At 34.3% G+C, this 12,550-nt stretch overlaps 2 protein-coding genes across 3 annotated transcripts in view; both read right to left on the bottom strand.

Moving 5' to 3' along the window:
- The window catches only part of snx27b (sorting nexin 27b), a 29,792-nt gene extending 26,752 nt beyond the window's left edge, over positions 1–3,040 (bottom strand). The window contains exon 1 of one of the 2 annotated variants that reach the window (XM_005158092.5): positions 2,613–3,040. In XM_005158092.5, coding sequence (XP_005158149.1) covers positions 2,613–2,938 — 326 coding nt within the window. In that variant the 5' untranslated portion in view covers positions 2,939–3,040. 2 annotated transcript variants of the gene reach the window in all.
- Positions 3,041–7,744: 4,704 nt separating this feature from the next.
- Positions 7,745–11,792, bottom strand: icn2 (ictacalcin 2). The gene is made up of 3 exons (NM_001082957.2): positions 11,710–11,792; positions 8,167–8,297; positions 7,745–7,969 (listed from the first exon to the last, which is right to left on the bottom strand). Exons 1-3 carry the CDS (start codon positions 11,726–11,728, stop codon positions 7,826–7,828), a joined length of 294 nt encoding a protein of 97 aa, NP_001076426.1. The 5' UTR covers positions 11,729–11,792; the 3' UTR covers positions 7,745–7,825.
- Positions 11,793–12,550: the final 758 nt, after the last annotated feature.

Genomic DNA, 12,550 nt, shown 5'->3' with positions numbered 1-12,550 from the left:
CCGCCTATGACGAAGATGCCATTGTCCATCACAATGTTTCATATTAGACATCGTACGATGCCAAATTGGTCATCATCGCCTAACCCTATTTCCTAGCTCTTTTTTGACTGTTTTTTTAAGGCAATGTGTGTTTTAATTACAGTTGTTCAATGTTGATGTTCAATAAATAATTACAGATAGTAAATAGTGTGTTCCCTCAAATTATTTTAAAATCAAGTAATCTACCCCACATTTAAAAATCTCTCACTTGTAATTCATTCATTCATTCATATTCTTTTCGGCTTAGCATCTTTATTAATGCGGGGTCACCACAGTGGAATGAACCGCCAACTTATCCAGCACGTTTTTACGCAGCAGATGCCCTTCCAGCTGCAACCCATCTCTGGGAAACAACAATACACACTCATTCAAACAGATACCCTATGGACAATTTAGCCTACCTAATTCACCTGTACCGCATGTCTTTGGACTGTAGGGGAAAACCACTGTGGGGCTCGAACCAGCGACCTTCTTGCTGTGAGGCGACAGCACTACTGTGCCACTGCGTTGCTCTCTCACTTGTAATATGTTAGCATATTTACTGTACAAAACTTTTCAGTGAACTGTGAAGACAAAAACATAAAATAAATCAATAAAATAATCGTCCATTAATCGTAATCGAGTTAAAATGTCCAGTTAATCGAGATTTAGATTTTAGGCCAAATCGGCCAGCCCTAATTTCAACATTGGTGAACTCTGACCTGCGAATTCACATCATGTGATCAATAAGTGAGACCAATAGAAGATCAAAATTTGACCTCCTCGCTAAAAACATTTAAAACATGAAGGCATTACTCATCACATGCTTCTGTTTCATATAAATAAAGTCTGAGGTAAACATAACATGATGTGACGGTGCTTCAACATTTTGCTCTACAATGCAAAGTGAACTCAAACCTAAACTTTTCTTACAGAGTGACTTAGAAGAACAACAAAAAATAACTACTAAAGAGGATTAAAATAACAAAAAGTTTAATCAAAGTTTAAACTAAAGAAGTTGACAAAGTATATTATTATTAGTCATAATAATAAAATTTTTTTATAAAAATACTTATTGGCCATGCCTTTGATTAATTATGTGTATTTTAACCATTTAAGTTAAGTCTAGAAAGTGTGAAAAACTGTAAATGAAAGAAATACACACTGGCTCTGCTGATATTAAATGTAAAAAATTCTTGTTTCTGTGGGTGCTTTGCAAAACCTTTTCAGAATGTTTTGTTTCAAATGTGCATGGAGACTTTTTTTGTTTAGGTATGATATTAAAACATTCATAAACAGAAGACAGAAAGAGTTAATGAGCAGTGCTTTGCCCCCGTCTCTGTCCTGAGTTTACACTGACTGATGCTGATGCTGAGCTCTGTCGCCTTTAACGCCACGGAAACCACTTGTCACCATGGCAACCAATGCCAGCATCAATGAGGTGCCTTGTGAATATTAACATGCATCCGGAACCATTCCAGTGCAGAATGGAGACGCAACAGCATCCACAAACAATAAATCACAACCAAACAGAACAACTCAGACGCTCCACCTAATAGACATGGTCTAATGTAGTCCGCAGACAACAAGACTGCAGTTACATAATCGTGCTGCAAATGTTTGAGTTCACCACGGTCATAAGCATGTGCCAGTCACTGAAAATGAGTGTGTGAATAAAAGCCTCCTCTTGTCTAATTGTCCAGTGTGGTTTATTTCTTGCGGATTTTGACCCAGTATCGCTCCAAACGCTACACAGTCAGCTACAGCGAGATGAGAAGGAATGAGAGAGCTTGTCTGTTCACGGTGCTGTATGTGACCTGAATCTACAATGAAGACAAACGCGTCCAAACACAAACCTCCTTTATCTGGTGGAAATGAAGCAGCCATTCACGCAGAGACATACACACGATGCATATGACAGGCAGAGACACAGTGCGCAAAGGGAGAGTTCAGGCTCAAACCAAAAGTGTGTCATCATTTACTCGCCCTCATGTTGTTTCAAACCCACATGATTTACTTTCCTTCGAGAAACATGATAATAAAAAACGTGAGAGACAACATTTACTTTCAGTGCATCTTTTCCCATTCAATTAAAAGGAAATAAGTCTTGTACGTGATGTAAACGTTGGAGGACTGCATTGAAAACAAACAAAGCCAATTCTGTCTGGAAGCAGGGGACTATGACAATATTTGGCTAAATGTAAAGCATACAGGATGGTACATTTGAAAGGTGTAGAGCCTGGACGTTTACATGGAGGGTCAAACACATTTGTATGCCTCATAAAAACACTGTATTTTGTACACACTGCATGTTTAAAGACCAAGGAGATGAAATATAGTGCTGCAGTGACATGGCTGGCTAACTTTCAGCCGCTCACTCCAATTTACATCAACCCACTTATTAGCCACGTTAGCAGTTGTACTGGATTACAGCGATATTTCTCTTTCCCGAAGCGTTGCAGTGTCTCAGAAACAATGTTGGCTTTCACTTAAGGTGTTCGGGAACACATTTGGCCCCTGTCTGTTTAACACGGGATGGTGGTGGATGTGGACAGCGCGTCTCCACAGATTATTTACGTTACATATAAACTTACACTTCAAGAATACGATCGCCCTTTGAGATCCCGGCTCGGTCTGCTGCGCCGCCAGGTAACACGGCGCTAACGTGCTGCAACGGGGCGTAAAGTTCGCCGTTGATGCTCCTCAGTTGCCCTCCTTCACTGACTTGCCCGCGGACGTTGAATCCGTAGCCCGAGTCCGACTTAACGATGCGGACCAGCCGCGGCCCGGAGGTGACCGTCGTCGCGACGAGGCCCCCGGCGCAAGTCCCCGCGCTCATGCCAGATCCGTTGCGTGCCGCTGAATGAATAGCGGAAGGGGCAGCGGAGCGAGTGCCGTCTCCTTCGACAACATCTGCCATTTTTATTTGAAGAAATCCTGCCTCCACAACGGGCACGGGTGCCGAAGTGCTACATGAGCTTATTGGCTGGCGGAGTGCGTCAGACTCCAGACGGGAAAGACTGACGCCAAGCCGCCCCCATCACGAGACGCTGCTGCATTTGCGTGCCTTGAAAGTTACTTCTATCACGTAACAACAAACCAGTGCACCATGGGACATGTAGTGCGGAAGGCGATCTAAAACAGAACATAAAGCGAATCCAAAACGAAATAAGACGACAATAACTTTAGGTAGAAATCACTGTAACGTGTAAATCGTTGTTGTAGTTTACTTTAATGCAGATGTAGAGGAGTAAGTGGAATATTTTTCAAAATGACGTAAATAAATACAAAGGTAGATGCTTACATTGTCTAAACACGCTCTGTTTAAAAGTTTAGGCTTTTATCACCATCCTAGTTGATTATAGTGAAGATTTTTTTATTATCATTATTATATTTATATATATAACGTAGCTTCAAGTGGAATCTTTATATATATATATATATATATATATATATATATATATATATATATATATATATATATATATATATATATATATATATATATATTTATATATATATATATATATATATATATATATATATATATATATATATATATATATATATATTAGTCTGCCTTTATATTGTTACAACAAAAAGAAAACCTCTGCAACTTTCTCAAACCAGTTAACAAAAAATCTACAGAAAGCTTTCACAGAATTTTCTTATTTAGATCCAACAAATGTAAACCAAACCAAAAGTAATAAACAAATAAGAAGAGGGGAAAAATGAATTGGCAACCTGAACACAAATCGGCATGCTAACTCTACCAAAAGTGATGGAAACTACTCTTAAGATTTTGAATAATGCCTATGTAATCAACAAAATAATAATAATTTTTTAATGGATCAATATGTTTTTGTGAATCAGAGTTTATTTTAAAAAAAGACTGTTGTCTTTTCGAGAACTGCTACTCTTTCAGATTAAAGTTACAAAAAACGGCAATGTGAGGATGTTGTTTGAAAACATTCCCAGATTGTTCTTATTTTGGTTATTTTAAAAAATAAAAATAATCAAATGATGGATTCTATCTGAAACGTACAACATCTGTCTCTGAAATAAAAAGATAAATACAGTAAATAAAAAGTATTTCATTCTAACAATTTCTAAAATGTACTGATGGTTGATTTCTGTGAGTTGCTCTGTAAAGGAAAATGTCATTTATTTGGTTCTCAGATTTTTTTTTTCTTCTTCATTAAAAACACATTACAAATGTACAAACCCTGTTATTGTTTTTGTCCTCAGCCCAATTGAGCCTACAGCTTAAATGGTTTTGTTTTAATAACAGTTTTTGTATCATTCACATCAATTTATTAGAAACATAAAATGAACTATAAAATCTACAAATATATATATATATATATATATATATATATATATATATATATATATATATATATATATATATATATATATTAGGGATGTAACGGTATCAGAATTTCACGGTACGGTAATACCTCGGTATGAATGTCACGGTACGGTATTTATTGAATCATTTGCAGGAAAAAAAAAAAAACTTTTGAAAATACTCCAAAAAAGTGCCAAAAGTGTCAATGACATACAAATTAGCCATCTATCTGTTAGCTTTGAAACAGGAAATTCAATTTTAATAACAAAAAATTATTAAACCATGTAAAAAAATAAAGTTTCAATTTAGTATTGTTGAAAACTCATCACATTTAACATTTAATCACTCACTTAGATAGAGATGGGTTTAAAGGAAAATTATCATATAACTATAATCTGGTAAAAGCTGGTATCTCTGGGTATTTACAATGTCCCCTGCAACAGAAAAAAACCCTCTCATTTGGGACTGAGGATTCTGGGACAAGAGAGATATGACTTGGCCCATGTTGACAGCAGTGGTTAACGTTGTGCATTGTCTTTCCCCCACTTGAGAGGACAAACCATGAGTGAGATAGAGATCTCTTTGCGGTACAAGTCAATGTCTGCATCAATCTGAACAGTGTGCTGTGTTTCTGCAGTCCCCATGACTGTTATTAGTCGTATTCCCCAACTTGCAGGCACGTGCACACACAGGGCTCAACCTGTGCAGTGCACATGCCCTTTTTAGTCTTGGATAGAAAATGCCCTTCCAAAACGATCAAAAGTGCCCCCGCGACGCGACACAACCTCCGTCCAGTCCAGCCCTTCAGTAGGCGCGCGATAACACCTCTCTTGAGTATGCGCGCTCAACCCCCCCTCGGCGCTTTACAATACGCGCGCCACAACACAGCTGATCAGAACGCGCGCGACAGCACCGCTATTCAGCACGCGCGCGGCGACAACACCCGCTTTAGGTTCGATCATTTCCATCTTTTTTTCATCTCCGCTACTAGCAGCACACTCCATTTCCGCATTACTGGATCTGTAGCGACAACAGACCGCAAAGGATTATGGCCACGCCGGGGCTGATGGGAAATGAAGTTTCAGCTACCTCCCGTTCGCTTCATTCGCCTGAGCAAATTTTCTCAGAAGACCTATAGTTTTACCGAGTCATGCGACTTCGGTAATATCGAAAAAAATTAATATTGCGGTATGACGGTATTTACAATACCGTTACATCCCTAATATATATATATATATATATATATATATATATATATATATATATATATATATATATACTACAAATACTTTTACAATTGTCCCCATGTTTCTGTCAGTCCTGTCATATTTGTATTAAATTTAACATAAAATGCGTGCAATACACCTTTAAGACTATGACTCGGAAATGACATCATTTGATTGTGGAGAAGCTGACAGTGATCAAGTATGCATTCTATCATTGAATTGTATGATTTCATGTTTGTTTTTTATGATTTCTCGAGGAAGACAAGCTTAAAGGTCAGGCCCTGTCACATTTTAATAAGTGAAAATGTAAGTTTCTGGCAGAATGTCCCAAATGAGAACCAAATGGCCATATTAAGATTGTTTGGGAAACATTATATGCTTGAATGCAACATTGCAGTTATACTCTCAGTAAGTCTAGAAATTACTAAAAGGAACTAATATTAATCTATGTGGGAATGGTTTGCATGCAGGTATTTGTTGTATATGTTAATTTGTATATGTTTATATTTGTATAAACATATTTGTATATGTTTTTAGATTCTTTTAATCAGAAGCAATTTCTTCGACATGTTGAGTAATTAGTACTATGTTGCCGTCACTGTGTAATATTTTATTAGATTTTTTTTGTCTCATAAATAATGTACTGATTTTACTCTATTAGCAAAAACTAGTTTGGGGGGCTGCTATTTAATATACTAACCTTTTTATAGTTTATTTATCAGTATTAATAAAATTATTTAAATTGATATAGGAATTTGATCATATCTTAATACCCATATAAAAATCCAAATGGTCCAATGGTCAAATCAGTTGAGAACCAGTAGATTTAATGGTGTATAATGTAAATGAGGACCAAAATGTACACCTAATTATTGTGTCTTTGGGAGGTGATCTTCACTGACTGGTGGCTTCTCCTCTGCCTTATAGAATTTGAATTCTTGTTTTCATTTTCACCCAATGAACAGCTGACCTGTCATTAGTTGTTTGTTTATAGGTGTTTGTAAGGCTTATGAAATATATTAAGTGTTTAAAGCTGTTTTAAAAATGTATTGCAAAATCTTCTATAATGACTGAGAGAAACATGGAAAATGTTACCCTCCTTACAAAGTTTAACTAGTTTTTAGGCAACTGTGCAAACTAAGAATGTTTTTTAAAACTGAGTTGGGATTCTGTTTAGTTTAAACAAGTGCACAAATACATTGAGTGACATGTATATCAAATGGATAAAACATATGAATGTTCTAAATTGATTAAATTCATTCACTGTTACATATTTCAATGAGATAAAGTTTAGTCTTTATGACTAAAGTATCAGTTTAACAATAAAGGCAACCACAAGATGGAGACATTTACTTGGATTGTCAGAACACCTAAGATTGCGAGCATGTCTGGGACTGTGTCTCCGTGTGCATATGCAAGTCTGCGTCCAGATACTATTGTTTTATCATGTTGATTAAAAATACATTTTTTGTCCGATATTCAGACAAAAATTTAAGAATATTTCTTACATAAACACAAAAGTGTTTCTATAGCATTTTTATCATGACAATAACATAAGACAAGCTTCTTCAAGAGTTGATTGTGTAAAGAATTAACAGTTGGAATAATGCACTTATTAACATTAGGCAGAATAAATAGCAAAAATCAGTCCAAGGCACTTGAAAGATGTGGAAAAAATATATTAAAAAGGCATTAGGCATGAGTCTTAGCTTAACACTTAAGCTGCATTTGAAATGCTGGTTAAAATACATCAAATACAGGTGTGTGTGTGTGTGTGTGTGAGAGAGATAGAGCATTGAGTGGGGGTTTCTAATTTAAATTTCTAATGTCATTTTTTTCTATCTTGATATTGTGTCAATGTTATAGTGTGTTACAGTATGTGATCTGTATTGTATTCTGCTGCACATGGGCTGAGCTTTAGGAAAGCTGAATGTTTCATATGTCTGACTTCTCATAACGGCTCATATAACGAATATTTATTTCTCTTGCTAACAGCTGTGAGGCTGCTTAAGGCTTGGTGTGATATATATATATATATATATATATATATATATATATATATATATATATATATATATATATATATATATATATATATATATATATATATATATATATATATATATATATATTAATCAGTGCACATTAAATTTTAATTCACAATTTATTATGTGTACCTTTATTCTTTTTTCAGTACAATAATATTACAGACACAACCATAAGAACACACTTATTTTCCTTTTTGGAAAAACTCATTGCAAAGCATTGTGATACAGGCGATCAATGTGATGTACTCCTGAAAGTCCACCGAGCCATCAGCATTTGCATCCAGATCCTTGAATATGTTGTCCAAAGATGCCTTGTCTGTAGTTTTCTTTATCAAACACAACACAAAAAAAGTGTAGTTAGTACAATGATGTGCTAAAATATTAGTTTTAGTTCACAGTTTATTTATTATCAGATTTAGTTAATAAAAGAACATTAAATTAAGAATTTTAAATAAAATGTCAATGGCATAAAAATTTTTTTTCAGCTGGTCAGTCTATGACAAAAAATTGTGCAGTCTCTCACCCCAAAGACATCGCTCATCTCTGCAGTGAGCAGCTCCTTAAGCTCACCCTTAGAAAGGGTCAACTTGTCACCCTCCTTTCCTGAGTATTTGTGGAAGGTTGCAATGAGCATAGCCATTGCTTTCTGGGTATCTGCAAAATGAGTGTGAAACTAATTGAGTATGTTATAATGAATAATAATCAAACAATTTGGTCACATTTTAAAGAGGACCTATATGCAAAAATCTTAATGACAGTTGTGTGGCAACAGTGTGTGAATAGCCAGCCTTTAATAATATATATATATATATATTTGACCTATGTCCTGCTATGTCATCATAAATAGTTAAAATATCCCATCGAAAAAGGTTGTAAGACCAAGCAGAACCCTCTGTTGGCTGTGGCTTCAGTGTGACTTCGGCTAATCAGTTGTGACCAATGCTAATATCCAGCTGTGTAAGAAAACATACAATCTATAGAGAAAAACAGTTTACTTCTATTCTAAATCTTGGACTTTACTCTTTACTCTTAAAAAATAAAAATGATCAATAAAAAGGGGTGAAGCACCAAAAGTGGCCTATTTTAAAATTAATTTGAACACTAATTTGGCTATTGTTGTTACCCATTATTTATGTATGTAATATGTATGTATTATGTAGGGCTTGACATTAACTTTTTTGATCACCAGCCACTGTTGCTAGTAGATTTCCAACATTACTAGCCACTCACCATTTTCACTAGCCACACTTTTCTTGTTGGGAAAATATATTTTATATGCATAAATTTTACTTTGACATGCTAAAATGACTTTGATTTGTTGTGTTATGTGTTATGTGTTATGTGTCCACATGCCGCCTCTTTCATTTAACTTCTTGAGAATATTGTATGTATTAGCTTGCTCAGTGTGCATGAGCAAATAGGTTGTCGCAATGCAATCAGTTTATATTTCACAACTTTTCAAGGCTCTAAATTAAGAATTTACCAAACTTATCTCTGACCACACCAAATAAGTATTTCTTAGCCACTATTTTTAATGTGTCAAAACAAAAAAAATATAGCTTTGTAGGTGCACTTTTTAATTCAACTAAACTTTTCTTTAAAAAACATATATATCTATTAAAAAATATATCTATTGTCCTATTTCTAAAATACGCACAGTAGTCTGTCCTGGCTATAAGTCCCAGATCACCAGTGAACTACACATAAACAGGGAGTAATCTCCAATTAAAGCAATGTAATTGTAAAATATACATATATATTTTTCAAGACACTTCTATACAGCTTAAACTGACATTTAAAGGGTTAACTAAGTTAATAAGGTGAACTAGGCAGGTTAGGGTAATTAGGCAAGTTATTGTATAACGATGGTTTGTTCTGTAGATTATCAGAAAAAAAAAATTAGCTTAAGGTGGCTAATAATTTTGTCCCAAAAATATATTTTTTTAAATTAATAACTGCTTTTATTCTAGCTGAAATAAATCAAATAAGACTTTCTCCAGAAGAAAAAATATTATCAGACATACTGTGAAAATTTCCTTGCTCTGTATTTGTTTTTATCTTATCTTGTTTTATTTATGTGTTTTTAGCTGAGACTTCACATGTGTATTGTAGGGACAGCGAACACTTAATTTACATCTTGTGTTGGGGCATAACAGGTGCCTGAGGACTTTTAGCTCATTAAACTACAGTGCTCAGCATAACTGAGTACAACCCAATTTGAAAATTATTATTTTTATCCATTTCTCAGTGAATATAGGCAACGTATTTTGGTGCATTTAAACGAAACATATTTATTAAACAGATATATTTATCAAAATAATATTTTAGTCACCAAACATATCTAGAAATTGAAAGAAAATACAATTAATTTTAAGCAAAATATTGCAACAACCTACAAATTTTCTCTTGATTTTTCCTCTTTTTAAAATTTGTATTTACAATTTTTCTATAACATAAATTTGGGTGTATTAGTTTTTGGACTGTTATCATAAGTTATTTTGTTAGATGAGCTCCAGATTTGGCTTCAGTACTGACTAATCTAATGTATATGCACAAATATAATATTGTATAGCTTCCTATTAAAAATATAATTTTAAAAGATAGATCTGTTAGCGGTGTCCTTATATAGGCTGAGCACTGTGCTAATTTGCTGATTATTAATAGTTTGTATGGTAGCAGTTTTAGGTATTGGGCATGATGTAAAATAATATCATACTTAAGTAAGTGCTAATAAACTGTTAATATTTTAATAATAGGCAGGTAATAAGCCAGTGGTATGAATTGTTACAAAAACTAAAGTGATACCGTCGATTCTTATTGTTTACAATATACTAAATTAAAAATAGTGGAAATGTCAAAGGTGCACATATATGGAATATCACACCGAGAAACTGCATAAAACATGGACAAAGTTACAGCAAGAGGCGAAATAAAGGAGAGAAGATGTGGACCTTAACTGACGGAAGAGTGGAAGTTTTCAGAAAAGGAGGGATGGCCAACACAACAAACAATTAGGACAGAAAGAGAGAGACCTACTCAGTTTTATCATCAGTCATTTACAGTATTTAAGTAAATGCATAAACATCTACATTAAATATATTTTTGGTTACTTTATTCTTTGACTGAGTATGAAACATATAAGCAGTGTTTACTTTCTATTTAACTACATTCTGATTGAGATTTGGCACAGCATGGCACTTTATTTCTGCTTTAGAAACATAAATGTCACCTAAAGTGCCACAAATTTACTATATTTCTGTCTTTCTACATTCTACTCTGATACATAAACCAAACCAGGCAACTGGGCTTTGTGAGTATATTATAAGAGATGGCAGGGCTGCAGACTATAACAAGGCTTAAACCAGCACATTCAGTGCAAGCGGTTACATTTTTCTGTATATCCATCTCAGTCCATTAAAAATAACCTTTTGGACCTTTCTGGTGTTGAGGACTAGTGTATTTTTTAGCCTATTTTATACTAGTTAAAGGGATTGTTCACTTAAAATTGAAAATTCTGTCATCTTTTACTCACATTTCATGTTCTAAACCTGTTTGATTTTCTTCTATTGAGCACAGAAAAATATATTGTAAAAAACAAAAAAATAAACAACTGGTAAACAATGATTCCACAGTATTTGTTTTTTTGTATTATGGAATGATCAATGCTTACTGGATTTCAGCTCTCTTCATAATGTTGTCTTTTGTGTTCCAGAATAATGAAAGTAATAGAAGTTTGAAACCACTTCAGGGGAGTAAATAAATAGTGAGTGCATTGTCACTTTTGCGTGAAGTGTTTCTTTAAATGCCTACTGTTAAAATCAAACACTCCAAGATACTCCAGTACTCCAAGATTTTATTGAAGTGACATTCAAATTGGCAAAGTCATTTTCACAAATGACAAATTGGCCATAAAATCAGATTTGAAAAGTGAAAGCTGCAAGTGTGTAAGAAATTTAAACTCCTAAAATGCACTAGTAGTGCTGCAGCAGCATGATGTGTTAACTCATTTTAAACAAACAGGAAAACAGACCAATGATTAATAAATATATATATATATATATCTTACCTGACATTTTGCCACTCATGTTTCTGGCTGTAAAAAAAAGACCAAGTAAGTAAAGAGTAAGAGAACAGGTTGAGTGAACAGATTGAGAGAGGTTGAGGGTTTTATTAAGTAAAACAGCCGCACCCACAAATTCCTCCACCCCAAACATTCTCAACTTTTAACAAACAAACAAACACACCTACATTTATTTCAACCATACAAACTCTTGGTTACGTCATTATTTCTTTTGCACAAAAAGAACTGGTGGTTGGCATCTCTTTCCTTATTAAAATAAAAAGTATTATTTTAAGTTGCATTTTTACTAGTTTTATTCATTCCATCATAATGTAGGTTTACTGTAATTTTTTTCATCTCTATATAGAAAGCTGATATATGGCATGATATATGGCATATGCAAATTACAATTGGATTCCACATACTGTATATAATAATATATATCATAATAGTCAATAATATGTGTGTGTGTGTGTGTGTGTGTGTGTGTGTGTGTGCGTGCGTGCGTGCGTGCGTGCGTGCGTGTGAATGAGAGTGTGCTTTTCCAGTGCTGGGTTGCATCTGCTGCATAATATCAGCCAAAGCATAATTAGTGACAAGTCAAGAACTTAAATGCCCTTTTAAGTATATTTCTAAGATGTACTGTACTTGTAGTACATTTTAGAGTAGTATTAGACTGAAAATATACTTTCTTATTGTTTACTAATAGTACTGTGGAATAAGTGTATTTTTCATGAGAATTGTCCTTGTAAAGTCTCTTACTCAGCTGGTTAAACCAGCTCTAACCGCACACAAACAGACAAAAATTTAGACCTTAGCCTTTGGCCAAATCCATTGTGAACGCCTA

Source organism: Danio rerio, chromosome 16, assembly GCF_049306965.1.
Source record: "Danio rerio strain Tuebingen ecotype United States chromosome 16, GRCz12tu, whole genome shotgun sequence".
Classification (NCBI taxonomy): domain Eukaryota; kingdom Metazoa; phylum Chordata; class Actinopteri; order Cypriniformes; family Danionidae; genus Danio; species Danio rerio.
The sequence above is the reverse complement of the archived record's forward strand: the minus strand, read 5'-3'. Positions and strand labels throughout refer to the sequence as shown.